The sequence below is a fragment of the Hemicordylus capensis genome, chromosome 3 (assembly GCF_027244095.1).
Source record: "Hemicordylus capensis ecotype Gifberg chromosome 3, rHemCap1.1.pri, whole genome shotgun sequence".
NCBI lineage: Eukaryota > Metazoa > Chordata > Lepidosauria > Squamata > Cordylidae > Hemicordylus > Hemicordylus capensis.
This window is the reverse complement of record NC_069659.1, coordinates 260,467,063-260,491,406: the sequence shown is the minus strand read 5'-3', so window position 1 is coordinate 260,491,406 and position 24,344 is coordinate 260,467,063. Positions and strand designations below refer to the sequence as shown.

At 42.8% G+C, this 24,344-nt stretch overlaps 2 protein-coding genes across 10 annotated transcripts in view; one reads left to right on the top strand and one right to left on the bottom strand.

Annotated features, from left to right (window-relative positions):
• Positions 1-15,236, top strand: part of ZRANB1 (zinc finger RANBP2-type containing 1) — a 91,913-nt gene extending 76,677 nt beyond the window's left edge. For all 3 annotated transcript variants that reach the window (XM_053312949.1, XM_053312948.1, XM_053312950.1), the window contains 2 exons: positions 8,641-8,870; positions 11,632-15,236. In XM_053312949.1, coding sequence (XP_053168924.1) covers positions 8,641-8,870; positions 11,632-11,850 — 449 coding nt within the window. In that variant the 3' untranslated portion in view covers positions 11,851-15,236. The remainder of the gene's footprint in view (positions 1-8,640; positions 8,871-11,631) is intronic.
• Positions 15,237-18,499: 3,263 nt separating this feature from the next.
• The window catches only part of CTBP2 (C-terminal binding protein 2), a 305,305-nt gene continuing 299,460 nt past the window's right edge, over positions 18,500-24,344 (bottom strand). For all 7 annotated transcript variants that reach the window (XM_053312945.1, XM_053312946.1, XM_053312944.1 and 4 more), the window contains one exon: positions 18,500-19,958. In XM_053312945.1, coding sequence (XP_053168920.1) covers positions 19,778-19,958 — 181 coding nt within the window. In that variant the 3' untranslated portion in view covers positions 18,500-19,777. The remainder of the gene's footprint in view (positions 19,959-24,344) is intronic.

The following is a 24,344-nucleotide window of genomic DNA, read 5'->3' as shown; positions in this document are numbered from 1 at the left end:
AGTGCTCTTTGACATCGACCTTGGTTTTGAAGCCTGTGCTGCAGCTGGGATCCTTGGAATGGTCCTCGATATCGACACCTTCTAAATGCCAAGGCTCAGCGCACGTCTCGACACCGAACGGGAAACGCCGGAAGCTCATCGATCTGACAGTGGAGTGAACTCCATCTCCCTTGGTAGTTCAGCTTCCCCCCCTGACTCCGGGAGCTGATGACGCTACCCTTATGATGCCACTATCAATTGACGCCGAGTCTTCGATGTCAACACAAATGTCTACAAACCCGCCTTCAACATCGACATCCACGGTACCGAGAGCCCGCTCTCTCTTACCGACTCAGACACCGATATCATCTTCTTCTCCTTAGACGCTGGCGGTTGCAAGCCACTCTCTTTCTATGCTGCATACCCTGGTGGTCTCAGTATCCAGATAAGTCTCTCCTCAGTGCCGACCACCACTTCCTACCTTCAACATCTACGATGGTGACACTGCCGATGCTGCTGTGAGTCTCGTTCCAACGGAAACCAACACACTGCTCACATTGCTGGACTCGGCATTGAGCACCCCGTTGATGTTCTTGGGCTTTCTCCCGCTGGAAGCAGAGCTCCAGGCTCCACCATCCTCATTCACCTGTCCATCTCCTGCATTATCCGCTGCTCACCTACAGAGTCCTCTCTCTTGGTGCACGTGTCTGCATCAGCCCAGCCTATGGGTTCTTCTTTATTGGCGACATCCTATGTTCATGAATTGACTAGGCTATGGAAACCTGTTTCTCAACTTCTGCCACCTGTGACGTTGACTACCATCACATGTCGTCCTTGTGTCACTAGACTCCTTCTGCAACTCTGGGACACCAAGCATCCCAGACTAAGATCTCTATGATACGTTTGCCTGCCTGTCAGGGCACTGCAGCAGAGACTCAAACTTTAGTTCCCTCTTCACCGCCAGCCTCACACTCAGACCATTGTGGATCGTCCGATTTCGAGTCGGATTCAGAAGAGGAAAAAATCATCATAGAGCCATCAATGGATGTGGCTCCTATGACATGTCTCACCTAACGAGGAGCTCAAGGCATAGCAGATGGGTTATGGGTCTGGATCTTCACTCTGAATTTGCCACTATAGATGACCCCGTCTATAATTCCATGCTTCAGACCCAATTTACTGCACCAGTGGCTTTGCCAATGCTTCCTGTCATAACACGAGCTGCCAAGTGCACCTGGGAAGTTCTCCATACTTCCACTCTGACATCTAAGCGCCTTGATAGCTTGTATTGTATCTTGGACAAGGATAATGCCTGTTTTCACAAACATCCTGTGCCTAATAGTTTAATGATAGACAGCGCCTCCACCTCTAAATCTGGGAAATGCTACACGTGTGCTACAGGTGCCACCTGACAAATGCTACAGGTGCCACCTGACAAAGAGAGCCAGAAACTGGACCTCCTGCGGAGAAAGGTATATTCGACCTCATGCCTCTCCATCAAGGTTGCTAACTACTTCGCCTGTATGGCTAAATATGGTCACAGCATCTGGGAAGGCTTACTTACAGACCTGGACACTTTGTCACCAGATGAGTTTCGGAAGAAATTCTGCCATACTCTGGAAAGGTTGAGAGACCTGACCAGACAACTACTTAGCATCGTCAAGCACTTGGCTGAGAGCGAGTCTTGTTCTATGACAGCAGCAATCACTCTCTGTAGGCATGCTTGGTTGTGCTTTACCAATTTACAGCCCGATATGCGGGACAAGATAGAAGGCCCGCATGCCGCATTTCGATGGCTCTGGTCTTTTCAGTGAGGCAACTGATTCAACGATGGGACAACTTAAGAAATCAAAGTTCACATCAAAAAACCTTAAAAGTCAGGCCTCCTTCAACTTAGCAGCCGAGATATCGCTCCACTTTTACTAGGCAGCGTCCACCGTTCCATTGCCAAGATCGATGGGATTACTGAAAGTCATACTCCCAGTATCAGAGACCTTTTCAAACCGAACCAAAGTCGGGACAATCTCCACTTTCAAATCCTGACCTCCACCATTTAAACAAGTTTGTGCACCTCAGGAAGTTTAAGATGATGGCGTTGCAACAAATTCTTCCACTTCAAGGGGAGAAGTGGCTTGCGACGCTGGACCTAAAAGACGCCTACTTTCACGTCAGTATCAGACCTCAGCACCTAAAGTATTTGCGATTCACTGTAGGAAGCCTAGTGTTCCAGTACAATGTATTTCCCTTCGGACTGTCCACCACCCCAAGGGTCTTTACAAAGTGTATGGCACCAGTAATTGCCCACCTGAGAACACTGGGAATTTTGATTTACCCTTATTTGGACAATTGGTTCTTGACTTCAAAGAGCAAAAATGAGTTACTTTCGCACATCTGCTGTGTGTTGGACCTTCTTCAGCACCTAGGCATCCAGGTGAATTGGAACAAATCTCACCTGGAACTGGTTCCAGTGACCACTTACATAGGGGCAGTCTTGGACACAGAGCACCAAAGAGCATATTTACCGGAGGAACGGTATGTCCACATTCGAGACCTAGTGGGACTTTGCCAACAGTCCTCTGTACAGTCAGCTCTTACTATTCAACGTCTCTTAGGTCTCATGGCCTCTTGCAATACAGTCATCTGCTTTGCGCGCTTGAAGATGAAGAAACTGCAGATATTGTTCCTGTCTGTCTTTCACTCTGCCAGGCACAGCCAGTGGAAGCATCTGGAAGTTCTGCCCCAAGTCCTGGACTCATTCTCCTGGTGGAGGGAGCGCAGGAATCTTCTCGAAGGGGTTCTCTTTCAAATCTCTGTTCCATCAGTCTGGCTGACAACAGATGCCCCCCTTCAAGGTTAGGGAGTGCATTGCAGGCGTCACCAGACCCAGGGGAAGTGGACTCCACAACAAGCCCAGCTCCACATCAATTTCCTCAAGTTGCTGGCTGTTTTTCTTGCACTACAAGCCTTCCTGCTGCTCTTCCAGCACACGTTTGTCCAAGTACAACTGGACAGCATGACAGCTTTGGCTTACATCATCCGCCAGGGCAGAACAGTGTCCCGCTGTCTGTGCCCTGAGTGTCCAAATGTGGCACTGGTGCATCTGGCACCAGGTCTCACCAGTGGCTGTCCACATCAAGGAGTTGGACAATATCCTGGCGAACAACTTCAGCTGGGTCTTCCTCCAGGACAAATAACACGAATGGGAACTCAAATCAGAGTATATAACCCCCTTTTTCGACCGCTGGTTTCAACCAACAGTGGACCTGTTTGCGGCCTCCTCAAATTCGAAGTATGCCCGCTTCTGTTCCAGGGCAGGACACGACCCACAGTCCCTAGGGGAGGCCTTCCAACTGGATTGGACCCAGGAGACACCATACATGTTTTCCCCTCAGCCAGTAATCTCCAGAGTGGTGGCTTGTCTTCTTTCAACTCCAGTATATTGTATCCTGATGACGCTGTGGTGGCCAAGGCAACCTTGGTTTCCACAGGTACGAACAGGTATTGCTGTACCTCACCTCCTTAAAGGCTCAAGGACTGGCTAATGTTTCATTGAAAGTCCACCTGGCTGCTCTTTCATCTCAGCATCTGGGCTCAGATGGCACGACTCTGTTTTCTCTCCCAAGGAGTAAGGCGTTTTTGAAAGGCTTATCAAATGTCTGTTCTCCAGTTAAGCCCCCCGTGGAGCGCTGGAGTCTCTCGTTGGTTCTCTCAACGCTCACTGAGGCTGTGTTCGAACCCATGGCAGCAGCATCTTTGCTACTAGTCACCTTGAAGACTGCCTTCTTAGTTGCCATCACCACAGCTCGATGTGTAAGTGAGCTCGTGGCTCTTAGGGTTGACTCTCCATACACTAGATTCTACCAAGATAAAGTCCTGGTGCGCTTGGACCCTGCCTTTCAGCCAAAGGTGGTGTACAGTTTTCAACTGAACCAGGACATTGTTGTCCCAACTTTCTTTAGGAACTCTTCTTCTGCTCTAGAAAGATCCATGACCTCACTCGATGTGCGCAGAGCACTCCTGTTTTACCTGGCATGCACAAGGGACTTCTGTACCTTAATGTGCCTTTTTGTGGCCTATGCAGGCTCCTCCAAGGGCACATGCATCTCACATCAACGTTTGTCCAGATGGTTAGTGGAGCTCATTTTGCTCATGTATAAGCTTCAGAACAAGGCCCCACCGGAAGCCATCAAGGCACACCTCAACCAGGGCACATGCTTCCCGGCTGCACACCTCTCAGGAGTGACTTTTATGGACATCTGCAAAGCAGCAACCTGGTCCTCCGAGACTCCCTTCATGAAACATTGTGCCATAGACGTGCGCTCTGCTGCAGAGGCTAATTTTGGGAGGAGTGTTTTGAAGAGGGTGTTGCAGTAACCACTACTGCAAAACACCCACTTCTTATGGATCTTGACGGATCTCGATCCAGATAAACAGGTTGCTCACCTGTAACTGATGATCTGGTAGAGATCCATCAACATCCATAAGACTCTCCCTACCTTCCCCTCTGCAGTAGTGTATGTCTATGTATTTGGGTGTGCAGCCCTTAACTCTTTTTGCATTGCCATGGATTGCTCTTTGTTGCTCACAAAAAACTCAGCTGCTCACCTGGATGGTTGCCCTCCACGGAGGTTGTCCAAGAACTGAGGAACATGCGTCCTGTCCACCTTAAATGGCACGCTCAGAGCGTGGGGGCAGGGCCAGGACACCTTGACAAGCTTTGGCATAGCTACCTCATGGTATCTGTGCAGGCGCAGAACCCACTTCTTATGGATGTCGATGGATCTCTACCAGATTATCAGTTACAGGTGAGCAACCTGTTTTTTTGACATTTGTTTTTAAATTCAAATGTTGTGAATCAGGTCATTTTAAAAACACACTAATATTTAATCAATAATAAAATGCTTGTGTCAAAAAGAAAAGAGACAACAAGTTTCTTCTATTGCTGAATGCTGCAATATGTGCTATATTGGGTACTGTTGTTTAGTCAAAGATTTTTCCTGGAATAGTTTTTCTTCCTCAGCAAGGATAGGAGTCTATAACACTGAAGCAGGAGAAGCTATTGCATATTCCTGCAGTTGCCACTTCTTCATAAGATCAGGTGCTGAACTGCAATTTCTGGTTCAAATATCTGGATTGAAACATCTGCTCAGGTATTTTTGAGGACTAGTTATACAGTAACTGAGTACATACAAATCTGCCCCAAACATCCCGAGAGAGGGTCTTGCATGGATGATTGTAGAGTGTGAACTGAGCAATTGGGGAATTCCATTAATGAAATATTAAATAGGGTCCGGAGTCCCCCTGGTCCGGCACGGGGGGGGGGCTGTTACTTTAAGCGGGTGGTGGTGGTGGTAGTACTTACCACCACCACCCCCGCCGCTCTTCCCCCTCCAGCGCTGGTCCGTTTAAGCATCTTCTTGGGGCGGCAGAGTTCCTCCCTGCCGCCCCTGCCCCCGTCGTTGTTCCTTAAGGTTTAAAAGAGATGAGAGTTAGTGGCGCGCACGCGCCAGCGTCAGAGATGAGTGTGCGCGCCGTGCAGGGTGCATGCGCGTCGCTAGCACTTGTCTCTTTTAAACCTTAAGGAACAACGACGGGGGCAGGGGCGGCAGGGAGGAACTCTGCCGCCCCAAGAAGATGCTTAAACGGACCAGCGCCGGAGGGGGAAGAGCAGCAGTGGGGGGGGGGAGTACTACCACCACCCCGCTTAAAGTAACATGCCCCCGCCCATCAGAACCTCCAGACCACCGGACTGCCGATCTGGTCCGGAGGTTTGTAACAGTGTGCCCGGACCGAACCATGCACACTACTAATATTAAAGTGTAGTCACTGTTACAGAAATCATTTGCAACTAACTGGTTCATACCAGAGAAATAGCAGGATTATTTGTATGTATTCAAAGTTTCCCTGAGAACCAGCTGAAAGTATGCTGTCAGACTGGAGCAGTCATTCTGAAAGATTGGGAATTAGAGCATGAAAAGATGCATACTGTCATAGGAAAGAGGCATCTGGCAGCACCTTGGTTCCCTGTTTGGCAAATTTCATGGTACAGTTATAGGAAAGCATGTTTGGGGATGCAAGAAAACCTTGTGACTTTCAGTGGCTGAAAGAAAAGCTCCTAAAGGCTTTGGCTGGTTTCTAGAACGTGAAGTACAGGTGGTCTTTGTTGTTTGCGGGGGTTCCGTTCTTGCCCATAGGTGCAAATATGGAAACTGCTAATAACGAAACCTTACCCCATGGGAATCCAGGATTCCTACACAAAAAAGGTCTAAAAAAGCAGAGACGAGGCAGAAATAAGAGAAATAGAGTACTGTACCTTGCTCTCCAGCAATGCCCCCCCACTCCACTGATTTCTGTGAAAAATTGTGGGGGAATTTTTAAAAAGCCACCAAATGGCTCTGCACTGTAAAAAGACGGTCATTTCTGACCACCATTTCTGGAAATCATATCCAGCCGCTCAAACTCATGAATAGGTTAATTCTAGCCTGTTTTTATACACAGATAAAGAAACCAGGTCTATAAGAACCATCTGTGAATAGCGAAACCATGAGTAACGAGGGCCACCTGTACTTTTATTGTGGTTTGACTTGGAGTAAAATGGAATTAACTGCTGGTTAGCGGTAACTTTAAGTTCCTGAAAAGTGAGCAAGATCATAGCACTTATGAAAACTTAGAAACTAAAATTTCAAAACTTTACTGAAAGAGTACCCATGGTAACAAATTTAGATTACTGAGTGTGCTTAACTGACCAGGGAATTTGGTAGAACTAACATTGAAAATTTAAAAGCGTATGACCTTAAGTTGCCTAAATATGTGTACTATGTTTAATCCCTTGCATTGAAGGGTCATCATAGATTTCCAGTGTAATTTTGTACCCTTGTCAAAACCTTTGGGTAGCTATTCTGTAATTTAACTGATACTGCTCTTCCAATTTATTTTTAGGAATATTTATTAAAGATTTTAATTTAAAAATTTTTTCCCCTCATTTATACCACCAATCTCTAATTGTTTCAGACATTAGAGAAAGCTAATAAAATTGCCTTTCCCAACTGTTTTAGGAAATAGTAATTTTATGCTTATAGTAGTGTGTGCATAATCAGTGGTGATCATATTCCACAGACTTAATGAACATGTGGCATAACTTGGGGAATCAGGAATCCTGAGAATCTCCGCTTTCCTGTTTTTCTACAAAGCTTATACTTTGCTGGTTTGGGAAAGATGGAAATATTCTGAGACTGCTGAAGACTCGGGAACAAGATTAGCATGGTCTCCAGTAGATGCTCGTCTGTGTTCATGTCTCATTATGTTTTGTGCTTATCCTTCCAATTTTCTCTTACTGCTTAATCATGAATGGCTGTTCCAAAGCATCATTTCATGGGCTGAGTGTTAGGGCTGAATCTATTTGTGGTTCCCTCGCACTAGCGCAGAGGTCTGAGCCCAATGCTAGTGACAGAATCTAGCTGCGATTTCTCTCTCCCTCCCCAGTCTGTGGCATAGCACTCTCATGCATTATTGAACAAATGAGAGGGAACCAAAAGGTGGAACCAAAGTAGCAGAATGGCTAATGTGGCTTCTTTCTTAGCCTTAAGGTGAGAAGACAGGAAATGTCCCTGGAAAGTTAAACCAGTTCCAGAGTTTGGGAAAGGGAGCCTAATCATGGCAGCAGTAGCCATAATTTGGTGTGGCTTTCCCCCGTGAGGAAACATCACATATCAATCCACTGTTGCTGCTTCCACTTCTTTCTCTGTGCCTGATTGGGGCAGGGGGAAGCCATGCAGATAGGACAGCCACAGTGTGCTGTTTATCTTGCTGAAGTGCTGTGGTGGCTACTGCCTGTGCATGCTTCATCTTGGCAGTGAGGCTGCACTTGAGCACCTGAAGACAATTTATGCTTGTCACAGGCAACCAGGTGAGAATCTGATGACAAGGCCTGTTGTAGATCCACATTCTCTGCATGCAAATGCTCCTTCTAAAATAATGGTTTGGAATATGCATAAAGCAAACCGATCCCCACCGTACTATACAGAGGCCATTTGATGAAGAATAGGACACGCACTACTAATGTGAAAGAATAGACCTTGTATACATATACTGCATTCCCGAAGCCAAAGTACACAGAGCTGGAAATACATTCAGCATAAGATGCTGCAATGAATCAGTTCACTTGTTGTAAATCCATGCAGTGTACACTGATGGAGAAATGAATCGGTCCATTTTATAGAAATATAAAAGTTCAGCATACATAGTGCCATAATTTAACTATTGCAAAGACTTGAATACTTTGCCAAGCATCCATCTTTGTGGACTTAAAATGGGAATTGTGCTGACTTATTGCAAGAGGCTCCTTGGCCTCTCTTGGTTGGGAGAAATGCTGAAGGCAACCTCATGTACAAATGGATACTGTTCCTCTATGAAAGGTTGCTATGCTACGTCTGGGCTGTACTTGTATTGCTCGCTGCTATGTTTAAGCTCCCTCAAGGCAGGGCATGTTCCTAGGTTAGTTGTTTTGTTGAAGTTTCTCTGAAAGACTGCAGATGTGTGTGGAAGGCATTGGGAGATTCCATTAACTGACACTGTTCTATAATCAGATGAAAATTTTCATAGAAAATAATTAGTGTGCAAACCATTGCCTTTCTCCTATCACCACCCTCTCTTCTTTTTCAGGTGTATATTTGCCTTTGTTATGGGAACAGAGCTTTTGTTGGAAAAGCCCGATTGCTCTGGGCTACACAAGGGGCCACTTCTCTGCTTTGGTTGCCATGGAAAATGACGGCTATGGCAATCGAGGTGCTGGTGCTAACTTGAACACTGATGATGATGTTACTATTACTTTTTTACCATTGGTTGACAGTGAAAGGAAGTTGCTGCACATTCACTTTCTGTCTGCTCAAGAGGTAAGAAATATTTAGCAGTCTGGACTACTTCAGTACCATTATTGTTGGCCGGTTCAAAGTCCCAAAGGAGATCCTGAATGCTGGGGATGGCCTATAGAAATGGCAAAGCACTGCCTTACAATGGACTCTGAGTGAGGGGAGGAATGATGTGTTAGCCGTGTGTGTGTGTGTGTGTGTGTGTGTGTGTGTATGGTGGCAGCAGTGGAACCTTGAGGAAAGTCTGCAGAGAATTTTCAGCCAGAAATAACTCTTAAGCCACCATGTGATTTTAAATGTTGATGTGATGTAGGGTGCTAAGGTTTCTGTAACTAGGAAGTGGGGATGTGTGCAAATGTTTTCAAGACTCTTTTATACCACTTAACCATGTAATTGTATCCTTATGGAAGAGGAATATAACGTTTATCTGGAATGTTTACATACCCTTCCTAAACAAACACACACAACCTCAAGGGAAACACCAGCAGTAGCCACTGGGAGGGATGCTTTGCACTGATGGGCACTAATTATTTTAAAACTCGTTTACGAACTACTACCTTAAAAAAAAAAAAGCTGAACTACTAGTTATACATGATAATGAAAGTAATTAGAACTGCTTTTGTAGCTACTTCAAAGTAGTTCAACTCAACTACTTTTTAAGTACCTCCATTTTTTGCTCCCTGGTTAAAAATTAAAATTTATTACAATACAATGCAGCCACCGAATGGTGCAGCGGGGAAGTAACTTGCCTAGGGAGCAAGAGGTTGCTGGTTCAAATCCCCGCTGGTATGAAACACCTATATCGGGCAGCAGTGATATAGGAAGATGCTGAAAGGCGTCATCTCAGACTGTGTGGGAGATGGCAATGGTAAATCCCTCCTGTTTTCAACCACAGAAGACCACATGGCTCTGTAGTCACCAGAAGTCGACACCAACTCGAAGGCACAACTTTACTTTATTACAATACAACACAACAAATATTTATATACCACTTTTCAATTAAAGTTTTTTCAAAGTGGTTCACATAGAAATTAATTAATAAAAATGGCTCCCTGTTCTCAAAGGGCTCTCAGTCTAAAAAAGCAACAGAAGATAGACACCAGCAACAGCCACTGGAGGGATGCTGTGCCAGGGATGGATAGGGCCAGTTGCTCACCCCCTGCTGAATAAAAAGGAATGCCACTTTAAAAAGGTGCCTCTTTGCCCAGTTAGCAGGGGACTATTTGCAGTATTTGCCACAGATAGGAAGTTCTTGGAACTGTCTGCATAATAATAAATTTAAATGTATCCTCCAAAAATCTTTCACTGATGAAAATGGAGACGTTTGTGTGAACACACAGGGAACACATTTGTGTGACGTTTCTGTGAACGCATGTGACTCTGGCAGCTCAGGCAGCATAGCTGAATTCAGATATAAATGTGCCACAAGGAGATAACAGGATTGAATGAAATGCCTCGTGTGGAAATTGTTTTGTGTTCACCACTGAATAACCACAACCAACTAGTTTTAGAGAGAAACATTTAATACTCTCTCCCTTGAAGGAGGCTGCTGCTGAGGCCTCCTGGAGGGGCTCATGTTTCAGCCTGCAGTTTCTCCAAGCCAATTACTTGGGGTAGCAGTAGGGAAGGCAGAGGTTTCCATCACAAATGTATATGTAGCTGGCAGGCTGAAATGGGTGGGGTTCCTGGGACAATAACTGACAATGAGTAACTTGTGTGTCTCAATAAACAATCATGACAATCTTGATATTCAGGACAGGGATCCGAGTGTGTATTGGAGCAAAAGACTCACAGTTCTCTTGATTTTCAGGGGATATGTCCAGATTATACTCTCAAAGTTGCTGTATTTCATTTTAACAATATGTATCTGTTTTAAAACATATAGTTGTAAAACCATATGCCCTATCAAGGCCCTTAACAATGAGCTGCTAATCCAAGCAGCTCGGTATTTAATGATTCATTTTAAAAAACCCACCCCTCTACTTTGAAGGATCCCTAATCCAGGTACTCATCATAGCGCATACCTATCGGTAGACAAGGCAAGCTTGTTAAAGCAAACTCCACGGAGGCCTCGCTCCGTCTGTGGACCAGGCCTTCATATCCTAGAATACCCTGAGTGCAGCATGCCCTCATAGGAATGCTACACACAGAGCATGCGCCTAGCTGTTAGCAGAAAGGTGGGGTTGCCACACCCTCTGCTGGTAACTGCAAGTAATCTCGTGTGTGTGTGTGTGTGTGAAGTAGTTTACTACTACTGGTGTTGTTTACTTGTTAGTAGTTAAACTATCAAAAAAAGTAGTTTAACAACATTGTTTGAACTACTTTTCATAAAGTAGTTGGCAGTTGAATGGTACTTATGTGAGCTGTAGTTAAACTAGTTTTTATTGCTGATACTGGACTAGGCTTAATAGGATAAGCTGTTCTCCCGCTGCTAAATATGAGAGCCACCACTTTAAAAACAGCAACAACAAACATTTATATACTGCTTTTCAACCAAAGCTTCTACTGCAAAAAGTGCCTCTTTGTCCAGTTAGTAGAGACAATTAGGAGTTAATATGGTGTTGGTGGTTTGGTCACATGAACTTTCATAAAGTGAAAAGGTGTGATTTTCATTCCATGTGTAGGATTTTGAAGCTCAGTTGTTTATCAAAGGAATAATTGGGCATTCTGGTTTGTGAAAGTTGCAAAGTACCAGTCTTTATTGATGATTTGTGTCTGCTATGTATAACTTAAAAACCAAATCTTGTCTCGAAGCATGCTCTAAGTATTTGTTTTCTCTTTGAAGATTGGGAATGAGGAACAGCAAGAGAAGCTGCTCAGGGAGTGGCTGGACTGTTGCGTGACGGAGGGTGGAGTCCTAGTTGCTATGCAGAAAAGCTCTCGCCGCCGCAACCATCCCTTGGTAACGCAGATGGTGGAGAAATGGCTTGACCGTTATAGACAAATCCGCCCCTGTACATCCCTTTCAGATGGAGAGGAAGATGAAGATGATGATGATGAGTGATGAAATGGAGATCTCTGGAGGCATACAATGTGTGGTGACGACCCCAGTGTCTGGGGCCTGCACTAGCAATTTGTTACAAAATGACCCAATTGTAGCAGGAAGCATCCTGCATAGGATTTTTAATCTGCCTAGGGAGAATTCAGAGGTGTATCCGATGTGTGAAGACAGCTGTGTTGGTTGGACTACCATTTGTAAAAAACAAAACAAAAAACCCTAATTTTATTACCAAGACAGAAAGCATTTTTCTTTCCAGTTGTACATCTGTCTATAAATGTACCGCATGTGGTCATATAAGAAAGTTGTGTAATAGGAAGTATTACCAGCATCTTAAAATAAGTGAAGAAATTTCTTTTGAATAAGGGCACTTAAAAAGCACACAGTAGATGGATACCATTCCTTTTGAGACTTACAGTAAACTTGGTTATTCTGCATCACTTTTTAAGCATTCTGACACGCTTCCTTGAGAGACCATTTTATATGAAATCTTGCTAACCTTGCCCCAGTCAGATCATGTGGCTTTTTTTGTTGTTGATGCCATATATCCAGAGTAAGCCAGAAGTATGAACAAGTTTATTTTATTAAGATTTGAGATACTGTTGTGCCCATTATAATAAATTAAATTAAATGTAAACGTGCGTTGGGAGAGACTATGGAAAAGATTATAAATTTTGATTGAATGAACCTTTGTTTTCTGTAAAGGCTTCTCTGCTGTTCATTAATATTTTGTATCATTTATTGGGATAGTTCCCCTCCCCCTCCAAACTATCTAAAATGTCAAACTCTCTGGAACAGAGACTTCTACATGCTAAACAGTTGTGTGGAATTTGCTACATTTAAACTGAACTGAGAATTGCGTTTTGTCCAAACATGGTCTTGCTGTGAGTTGTACAATAGAAATTACTATTTTATCAAGCATTTCCCCCTGCAAGTTAAAATAACCTCCACTGAGGAGCACTCCTTGGTCATTAAAATCGAGTGAGAAAGCACTTTTGGCAGTTTTCCTTAAAAGCCTTCATTCTAAAGTTGTTTTAAAGTACTGTATATTATCTTTTCTTGGTATGTAAACTTTGGAATATTTTGCATGTTGATTGATTGTGGCCACATTTGAATATGTAAGTTTCCTGAAAGTATAAGTTGAGAATATATTCTCCAGTAGAAAAATCTTTTTATTATACTTGATAACTTTAGCCATGCTATCTTAAATGGATATAGCCTATCCAAAACCTCACTTTAAAACACTAAAGGTTGAATAGTTTTGTATGCATAAAGCAGATCTTGATAAGCACTTTTTGAAGACGAATGATGGTGGAAATGACAGGGAACCTTTTGCAAAATAGATTTCCTTGTTGAATAAGAATTTGGAAGGAAGCCCTACTCACATATTTTTACATAGTTAAAAAAACAAAAACAAAAAACAACCCTGCAGAATTTTATCTCTTAAAATGTGGCTTGGGTGGTGTTGAAGTATATTCTCTAAAAATCTTGGTGACAATTCTACACTGGAATTTCTTCAAAGTACTATAGAAGAAATTCATTCATACAACTTTTTTCACCATTGACACAGAAGCATAAGTGTGTATGTGTGTGTGTATATAAATATATATATTTTTGGTCATTAGTTCTCTCTTGGTGCATGCAGAGATTATCAGGTAAAAGAATGCATGTTTACCCATGATGAGTCAGATTTCCTAAGCAGTAGAATAATCGGATTTCTTAAACAGGTTCTGCTTTAATGTACAATCCTAATTTAAGTTTTTCTAAGTACAGTCATAAGGTAAAGTTAATACCTTGTTCCCTTACCCACCTGACAGTGAAATCCCTGCTTTCCCAACCAGTGGAGTAACCTAGGTGATCATGCTTTATGTGGGAGGAGGTAGTTACTTAAAGCAATACAAGTTACATCCCAAATTGAGTCGTTATACTAAGTTACCACTAATAGCTGTTACTAGTGAGCTACAGCTTTACCTTATTGGTAGTTTTGTTTCCTTTAAACCTAGTAGATAACATGGCTAAACCTCTAGCCACATTTATTCCACTACAGTAAAATCGCCTAAGTTTTTTGGAGTCCATTTGAATGAGTGTTTGGTTGCCTTCAGGATAAAAATGTGTGAATTTTTATTGGCTCATAGTCCACATAGCTGTCAGGCAGCAACATCCAAACAATTTCTTGTAATATAGTCTCAGTATATTCCCCTGGTAATCAGTGCAGGTTTGTGGTTTTTGGGGGATTGTAACTCAATGCCTACTTAAGTTGTATTCTCAGTGCATTCTTAAGTTGTGGCTGCATTTTGAACATTGATTGCAATAATGCATCGGCTGTTTAACCTGCTGTGTCCTTAAAAAAACAAACCAAGTTTTTTTTCAGTGAGGAGGGGAAGTGTCCTCTGCTGTAACTTTTTTTTTAAAGTTGCAAAAGGACAGTTTCAAGTGGTTTTGAGTTTTCTGTAGTAACTTGTGTTAGAACACTTAATCAGTCCCTCTATACTGCTACTCTGCCTTGGAGACTGTAGTGGTTACTTGTTTCCCCCTCCAGTTTGAAGTACACCATATTGTATTTCTTTCTCTCTATCTTCAGTGGTTTGCCTGCTTTGATGGCAAAGCCTGTTGTCCTCTTCCCTTTAGAAAAGAACGAACACGTCAGTTGCTAAAATGAAGAGTAGTGGTGTGGCACCAATATGGCTTTCCTTCTCTCTCCACTGCCACCGTTTTTGTAGCTCTTTAATTATATCGTATCTTTTGGAAGCTCTGCTCTACTTCAGTAGGCTCATGCTCTCTCACTTACCTTGCATTTTGTATACTCCCTGTGATATACATGCTCTGGTGACTTATATCCTATTTATCATTCTAAAAGGACTTCCAGAGCTGAAAAGTGACTTAAGCCTCCTCCTAGGGAAAGCGTGGTTTGAGTTTTTAAGTTGAAGTTTTGCAGTTATAGTACCTGGAAGTAATATGACATTAATTGCCTCTAAGCAGCCACATTTTGTGCCAGAGGTTCCTGGTTCATTCACTGGTGGTAGAAAAGCCTGCCTCAGATGCAACTGTCCTGTTAAAGTGTTCCTTTTCATCAACATTAATTATGCCTATCTGGAATGCCACTGCCTGGTTTAAAAACAAAGTTCCAAAAATAGCAGCTTCTAAAAATAACTAATGCCAGTGTAAATGTTCTATAACTTCACCTCCATTTGTGTGGCTTCCTAAATGTTCTCTGTAACTCACCAATGTTCCTTCTCCTGGTTGCTCTATACTGGTATCTATGGTAAGTTATTCATAATTGCAGTGTTGGATCATTGACACAGCTATGAAGTTTACTCCCTTGACATGTTCAAAGCTGGTAATGTGCTTTTCCATTAATTTAAAACAAAACAAATACAAGTTTTGTAACAATGGTTTGTTTTCAGTTTTTGTCTCTATATATTCCGTGTTCACTCACTCCTCCACCCCAAACTTGAATCTATGCCTTACCTCATAACCAACTCACTTTAAAGTGCACTGGGAGTGGGAAAGATTAATCTTGCCAGCACAAACACTGTCTGCAGTCACAAATAATTACATCTTCTAACAGATCAACAGCAAAATAAGCATGGCTCAATACAATGAACAAAGCACTCTAAACGTGGGCCAAATTATGTACTTAAAACACAATGATATTTATTCAAATAATTTAAAACATCAGACATAGTAAAGTAAAGTAAAATCTCACCAAATAAACCAAGGCCTTTAAAAAAAAAAAGATATAAAAATAACCACTTCTGTATCATATGATCCGAAGGTTGCTTGTAGATATAAAGAAAACTGTTTGGATTTGAACAAAGTACAAGTGGACAGTGCATTAGTGCAAGTACTGACAATTGATGCAAATGAAATGTGGTGAAGGGTGCGCAAGTCGGTAAATTCCGATTTAGCGATGAAGCCCAAGTTGCTTCATGAGTTGCTACCCATGCTGTGGCAGCTTCATTGGTTACCAGTCTGCTTCTGGGCTAGATTCAAAGTGCCGTCTTGACCTTTAGAGCTCTACACTACTTGGGGCCAGGGTACCTATTGGACTGCATTCGCCCATATGATCCTGCCAGGGTCCTCTGTTCATCTTCATAGGCCCTGCTCATGGCCCTGCAGTTAACAGAGATCCGATGGTGGGGACTAGAGATGGCCTTTTTGGTTATGGCCCCTCGGCTTTGGAATGTTCTCCCTGAAGAGCTTTGCCTTGCTCCTTCCCTAAGTGTTTTTAAGAACAATTGAAAATATCTCTTTGGAACTTAAAAATAAACGTGGTTTCTAGCCTGGTTTTAGCTTGGTTAACTTTTATTAGTCTTACTTTACAATGTATCTTTTTATTAATGTTGTGAACCACCCCAAGCAGTAGAGTACTGGAAGGATGGGGTATAAATGTGTTAGATAAATAATACACTCCAGTTTAACTCATTGGATAGACCACTGATGAAGGCCAGGACAGGTAAAAACTCATCTGGTCAATAATTTCTCATTAACAGACTCCACTTGTATAGTACTTGAACTGTTCTGTTTCCTTTATCTTTATAAGCAATCTTCAGGTCTCATAGTGTACATTCAATAGATTATATATTGGGTGCTTCATTTTTATGTCTTTAAACATTCTTTTGCCTTGGTTTATTTGGTGATTTTACTGTGTTTAGTGCTTTATATTACTATTTGAATGATCATTGTATATTTAGTATGTAGTCCAAACCAGGACAAAATGATCTATCTAGATTTCTGTAGTGCCAATGATTTGAAGTCCGCGTAGCTTGTTTATGCATTTATAGCAAATTATGGATGGACCCAGTTTTTCTATTGTACACTTGGATCTTTATTAACATCATCATAGGGTTACAGCTATGGGGGAAGGAGAGCCTGTTGGCTTGGTGCCACTTTTTGAAGGTTGCAGTGTATCAATAAGTGTTACTGATAAGAGCTTGACATGCATTATCTTATATTTACAAAAGTCCTGTAATGTCCTTGTATTTCAGACCGGGTAGGGCAGAGCAGTGGTGGGTGGTGGACACTAGGGATAGGGGGGCAGAGAAGAGCCCTTCCCCCACCCATGTGCTTTCCTCCATGCTGGTAGAGGAAAGCCCACTGACATGGAGGCAGAAAAGCAGGGGCAAAAAGAATAAATCCAAAATGGGGGAATCAGAAAGCAGGGGGAAAGGAAGAAAGCAGAAAATTGGGAGAAAGCAGGGGCCAAAAGACAAAAGAGGGAGCAAGCCAAAAAGGGGGAGCAAGCAGAAGGCAGGAGGATGGATGAGAAGGCATGTGCCAAAAGGCACAAGACAAAGTAGAAAAGGAGAAAGATAGAAATCAAGGGGGAGAAAGCCAGTTGTATCCCCCACCAAACAAAACAAACTGTTTTGAGAAACAGTTACCAGAGAAACTCAAACTTAAAAACAGCCAGCAAATCCTCCAAAGCATGGAGCTTCCTCCAGCCCCTCCTCCTTGCCTGTTGCTTCCTTCCTTGGTTTTATTGGCTGGAACAGCCTGCTAATCAAGCTGTTCCAGCCAGTCTGATCCCTAGGTGGCACCAGCCTGGCACCAACCACTCCGGGAACTAAAGAAATGGGTAAAAATAAATACACTTCTTGGCGGCTTCAGGGGCTGTTTTCTACCTATTTTTTTAGTTCCAGGAATGGTTGATGCAAGGCTGGTGCCCCCCTAGGGATCAGACTGGCTGGAACAGCTTGAATGTAAGGCTGTTCCAGCCAATAAGACCAAGGAAGGAAGCAATAGGCGAGGAGGAGGGGCTGGAGGATTTGCTGGCTGCTTGTATTTCTCCAGTAGCTTGTTTGTTTGGTAGGGGGAGGGGGCATAGGCCCTCTTACCCCTGCTAATGAACCACCTCTGGTACAGAGGGTGGTGGTGGTGGTGGAGTTAGGTCTGAGTTTCCTGATTTATAACTTGCTCTTATCCACTGTCTTCCACAAATACTCTTCTGAACTGATTGTTGCTGCAAGTATCCTATTTTGGGTACAATGGGCTGCTTTTCCTGGGTTCAGCCACTGTTAAGTTTGGGAAACATTCTTGCTCTATTGCCAACTCAGGACACGTTGTATGAAGGCATGTGCCCCCCTTGATTCTATCTGGGGTGAACAGAGTTTGCCTCACATCTCTCTTACGATGTTTAAAAATAAGTGGGCTCTGCTGGAAAACTGGGACAATCTTGCATTTAAATAAATAGGGGCTGCCTGAGTACACTTTTCTGTTTTGGTGAGGAAGGCAGTTGGTGAGCAAGACTGGAATGATGGGAGCTTGTCTTGTGGTTTCCCAGCTGTTGTGTATGGTCTGGTGGTGTGTATCATGAAAACTAGGATGATAACCCTCAAATAGGTGCAGGTATTTCCACTAATAGTAGAGTGACTCATTGGGAGACGTTTTAGGTACACAATCACACTTGATTTATACATACAATCTCTTTGACAAGCTGCAAGTCACCAGGAACTCTGATCATCTAGACCGCCTTACCCATCTCTCAAGCAGAATTGGTTACATTTGGGAATGTTGAGCGGAGAGGTGGATAAATCATTGCCGTATTTGTTGAATGCTGGAAAATCGGTTTGGCATTGTTGACTCTTGTATGACCTGGAAGTAGATTCTCCTTTTGAATAGGTTCAAGGACATTGAGGGTCTGGTCCAGCTCAAATTATAGAAATTGTCACTTTTTATTGAAAACTGCACTGAACGCTATATGTCCACCTTTACAATAAACAAATACAGTAACGGTAACACACTAAAACAAAACATACTTCTGGTAGCCATTGGTTCTGTTTTTTTCTTCTTCTGTTTGGGACAGCTTTTAAAACTTTTATCACAGAAACAGGAATGTACCCATACAAAGGCTCAGAATAGGCCATCTTTTTCAACAAAAAGGCGATGATTCACAAAAGACTATGAATATAACATGTAACTAGTTGATACAAATCTAATAGGATTTGTTAAAATCAGTCACATCTAATAACACATTTTTGAAGTGTTCTTGTATAAAATATCACATGAAGAAAAGAAGACTTCAATGTCTAAAAAAGTGGGTTTTGTTCATACAGTCTGACAAGTTACCATAAAAAGTGTTTTTTTTTCCTGAGACATAAGGAAATGCAACATTATTCTTGAACCCTTTCCAGCTCAAGACTTTTCCACTCAATAAAATAGCTGTGGATTTAAAACTGAGAAAAATATATTTGAGTATAAATGTGAGACGTAACACTTTATTTTTGCATCATCAGCACATGTTATTGAATGTACAGCTACTTTATTAAGTGTATCTTGTAGGAGAAGCATCCATTTGTGTGGTTAAAAGGCAGCTAGTTAATATGGGCCTTTTTCCCCTCCTCCCACCAAGATTCCTGACCTACATGACTGTAGTTAAGTTTGAGTAGCAGCCCTCCAACACATTAGTGGCTGGTATTGAACTTCAACAAGCAAAAATGTCTCCCCATCTCTGGGTTAACTTTTCTCAGGCTGTACAAGGAGGAGCCAGGTACGTGAGGAAGGAAAGGGCTGAAGTCACATGATGGTTTCCTCTTAATATCATGTAAGCTTTGTTAGGACTGTTGGACATGCTCTAAATGGCAGGTATTTCAACCACCTGCTATTCCCCAAAGGGACAGAGAAGAAATATATATTCTTGTGATTGATGTAAATATGAAGGAAACTTAAACACACAATAACAGAAGCTGATCAGTAATGTATCATCACATCCTAGTTTTCAGTGCTTCAGTAAGCAGGTGACTTCTTATGGGTTCCCCCTCTCTCCCCCAAGTCTTGACTCCTATATATATATTTTTTGTAGTTAACACTGGAACATCATGATGCGTCAGTCCAAAATCAACCTTACAAATTTTGTATCAAATTCCTGTCAGTTTGTGTGTAGTTCTTTTTCCAATGTCTCTTGGTCCCAAATTAGAGTGCTTTAAATTAGCTGCTATTGCTCATTGGGGTGTTCCCTGTTGTCCCCATGTTTTGAGGGCTGGTTAGGAGATGGAGCCTGGGAAGGATGTGCCACTGTCGGAAGATTGTGGGTAATTGGAATCCCTCCTGGAATGATGCCTTCCATAGCTGCTGGAATGCCACCTGGAGTCACACTCACCATGCCTGGTGGATATCTAGGAAAAGATTGATTTGCAAGTTAAAAGGACAGAATGACCTACATGTTCTAAAGAAAGAAAAGAAGAAGTGAGGGAGTACAATAACAGGATAACCAGCAGCCTTCTAGGGAGTTCCAGTATTTACTACGCAACTGCAGTGAAAAAGCACTTTCTATCTTACTATACTAGTACAGAAAATCTTGACTGTGGACCTTTCCAAACACATTTGATGGGGGGGGGGGAGGATGAGGTAACTCTTGTTACTTGGCTGAAAATTTGCGCATTAAAAGCATAGAGAATAAAGCTCTTTTCCTCTGTATTTCTCCACCATTCCAACAGCTATGATTGTTTTGCCTCTTTTAACAGCCGCAGGGTACAGATTCTAGTAGCAGAAAGGGGAAGGCACCAACTTTCAACAGCCCACCACATCTGCTCCCTGCTACTCCCTTTTTATTAATGTCAAAAGGATCCCAACAGAAAATATAACTATCTCCTCTGTTGTTAATTCACAGGGCTCAAGAAGGGCAACTGGGCGTTTTGGCTTGTAGGAGACATCTCTTATTCTTTGAAAGTCCTTTGAAGAATGCCAAGAAATACTACTACTACTAATAATAATAACAATAATAGCCCCAGATGGCTGGGCCTGGCTCAGTGTGTCGCTGAAGCTTAAGGAATGTGACATTCGGCTTAATTTTAGTAGCTTTAAAGCAGCATCTTAATTAAACCTGGAGATGTCTCCTTAATGCAAGTGAGACTGTACTGCCGCTTGAGGTTAAGGTCCGGGTTCAAAGTGTCCTGAAACTGGTGCTCTGCAACATGGCACCTTTGTATTTCTGTTATGTTAACCTCGCATACCCATCACATAGCAAAATGCTTTGAAACGCTGGGCAAGTTTCAAAAACAGTTTGTGATATGGCACAGAAGACACATTTTTAAAGGCCGATTTGATTTGGAAGCAATTTGGCACAATTCGACCACTGAGGGGTCAGTTCAGAGCTAAACTGGCAGACCAGCAATGGCCACAGCCATGGGGTAAAAACCCCTAGAATTCCCAGAAAAACTATTTTTCCCCAGGAATGCAAGGGAAACATGTCATGGGTTTTATTTATCTATCATTTATATGCTGCCTGATCTGTATCTCTAGGCGGTGTACACAATTTAAAACTAATCTAAAACAGAATTTTTAAAAAACAACCAGACACTGAGATGTTCTTATCTTGAAAGGGAGCCTATTGCAGAGCCTTGCGGTAGCTACAGAGAAGGCCTGATCCCAGGTTGCCACCAAACAAGTTGGTGGCAACTGACCTCCCCATATGATCTTGATAGGTGGCAGAGTTCATGAAAAGAAGGTGCTCTCTTAAGTACCCTGGACAGCTGTTGAGGTCTTTGTAATAAACAGTACTTTGTAATTAGCTAGAAAATATATCAGCAATTCCCTAAAAATCTAGTGCAATGCTTTAAAAATCTATGTTATATAGTTCCTTTGGGTTGCCTGGAGTCAAGTCTGGCTGCTGACAATTGTACCAGTTGTAGTTTCTGGACTACATATAAAGGCAGCCCCATGTAAAGTAAATTACAGTATTCAAGCCTGGAAGTTACCAGTGTGTGTACCACTGTTTTAATGCCATTTACCTACAGAAATGGCTGTAGCTGATGTATCAGCTGAAGCTGATAAAAGGTGCTCCTGGCCACTGCCTCAACCTGAGAAAGTTTTGGATCTAGCTACTCCCAAGCTAGTACTCTTTCAGGGGTGATGTGATCCTATCCAGAACAGGCAGATCTAAACCATTTCGGGCCTGAGCCTTATTTGGATTCTGCATATAGATAACACCCTGCATCAAATCTCCTGACTATTTAAAAAGTGCAACAGTGGAAGATGTTGCTTGATTTTTGATACAGGAGCAGCAAAGGCAGGATGCAAAGTTTCAGCCACAAATGAAAGCAACTATAGGGATGTGCACGAACCCATTTGGAGGCCCTTTTAAGGGCCTGCGAACCAGTTCGAACAACCAGCTGTTTGACTGGTACGAAGGCAGGGGGACATACCTTTAAGTCCTTAAGGGGCATACTTAAGGTAAGGGGAGGGTGCCCTTACCCCCCAACGTGTTCTCTCCACCGGTGCTCCATTTTAAAAGTATCAATCGGTGCAGTAGTGTACCTCCCTGCTGCCCCGTCCCCTCTGACTGGAAGTAACAGGAAGTACCTGGCACATGTGCTCATGCTGCGCGCACTTGCATGTCACGCTTACTCACATGCGCACGCGTTCCGGGTAATTCCTGTTACTTCCGGCCAAAGGGCATGGGGCGGCAGGGAGGTATGCTGCCGCCCCTATGGATACTTTTAAAATGGAGTGCAGGCGGGGGAAATGAGGTGGGAGGGGTAAGGGCATCCTCCCTCACCCTTAAAGGTATGCCCTCCCCACCTTTCACCCACCCTCTGCCAGTTCCATGCACACCCCTAACTGTTTGCTTCAGTTTGGGCTGAAGTGAACTGGGAACCCACAAAAGTGCAGCAGTGGCTCCTGAATTGAATCAGTGCTGCTTTGCACAGCCCTAGAACGTAAGTTGGCTGTGCTCTTTAAGACCGAAACATCAGCCCAGCTGGCTTGAGCTTTCCGAAACCTAAATTTTGCACAACAGAATTGAGGGCTATAGTAGACTGGTACATCCAGCTTCATTTTGCTAATCCTGTCACATGCAAGAGAATGGCCACCCTTAAACCAGAAGATCCAGAGCCCACCATGAGCAGCATACATTAAGTATTAAGTATTGCACTAAGTATGTATTTCATTAAGTATTGCACTAAGTATGTATTTCAGCTCTTAACTTCAACAAGGCATCCTCATTATATTAAGACTTAGCAGTGAAAAGATAAAATTCCATTCACATGGTGAATAATTATGGGGAAACAAAATCTTTTCTGTGGCCGTTATAGTATCAGTAACTGGAAAATCTAAGTTTTGAACTTGGCTTGAAAACCAGCTTCATGACCACTCCATAAGAGCAGCATTTGGAAAGTTACACCTGTATGACTAAGCTTTTGCGATAGTTGATCTGTACAGCTAATCTTTTTTTTAGGAATGAAGCAACTGGTAGCCCACTCTTAAGAAGTGAAGCTTTTTTATTAAGCAGAGAGGGTAATCTTTTTAGAGGTGTGTTGAGTTGCTCCTAGTGGAAAGGTAGAATCCTATCTATAGGTGTAATCTAGCAAAGTTAAGCACTTTAAGTCCCATTGATTGTAAAGGAAGAATTAAGCATGTAATGCTTTCCCACTGAAATCAATGGGACTTAAGATACAATCCAGCTGAAGTTAAGCACTTTTGTGTGGCTTATTGATTTTTCATACCACATTTTATATAGAAAAATATGGGCACTCTCTGAAAGCACATCCACATGAACACATCAAAATGACTGACTTGCTATCTGGTGACCACTATCTGTATTACACTAAGCACTGCTTTTGGAAGACGTCTTGACTGATGTGAGGGGCTGATGGCAGGAGGAGCTAGCTGAAAAACTCCTGTGCACAGCTAGAAGCCATCTCGCACTTCTTTTGAGCCAATGCATGGCATTTATGGGGTAGCAACGTTTACAGGAGTAGCTTTGTGGCCAGTTAGTCCCACTCCTTAAAGATGCAAATCAGTTCAATAGATTAGCCCAGTGGTTCCCAACTAGGATCCTCCAGATGTGCTGAACTGCAACTCCCAGCATCCCCAGCCACACTAAATTGTAGCTGAGGATGCTGGGAATTGAGTTGAAGTTTAAAAATAGGTTGGGAACCACTGGTAGCCTTTAAAACAGAAGAATGGGCAGTGTGTACTCTGTGCAAGGGAAAGTTCTGCAGCCTGTATAAAATTACACACACTAAGCAAATTAACATATATTGGCAGAATTTACTGTTTGAATCAGAGGAGCAGCAAAGCGCTAGAGGAGCATTATCTGCTGGAGATCCTACTGAGCCTCCCCACTTGGTTTTGAGGTAGTGCATGCCTAATTCCAGCGCTAGATTCACAGCCATCAAGGCAAGAAATCTGATTATATCATAATGAAAGTTTAAATGTTCAGGATCCTGGCATTGTGCAGCCCCATATTAGACCACGTGGTTGGATATTCTGTCTATTAAGTAGCTGGTTTGTACAAACCAGTTTTCCATTCAGATCAAATTGAAAAATTTGTTTTTTCAAAACTGCCAAAGGAAGCTTAACTGTTTCTAAACTGTGAGGAAATCTGAGCCAAGGCTGATGCCAGCTCATACAACAAACCATGGTTTATTTTACTTCTGAACCAGGTCTTAAGGTGCCTTGGAGACATAAATGTGGTCCGCACTGTTCCCGCTAACAGGGATTCCCAGATGTTGTTGACTACAACTCCCAGCATCCCCAGCTGCAGTGGCCTTTGGCTGGGG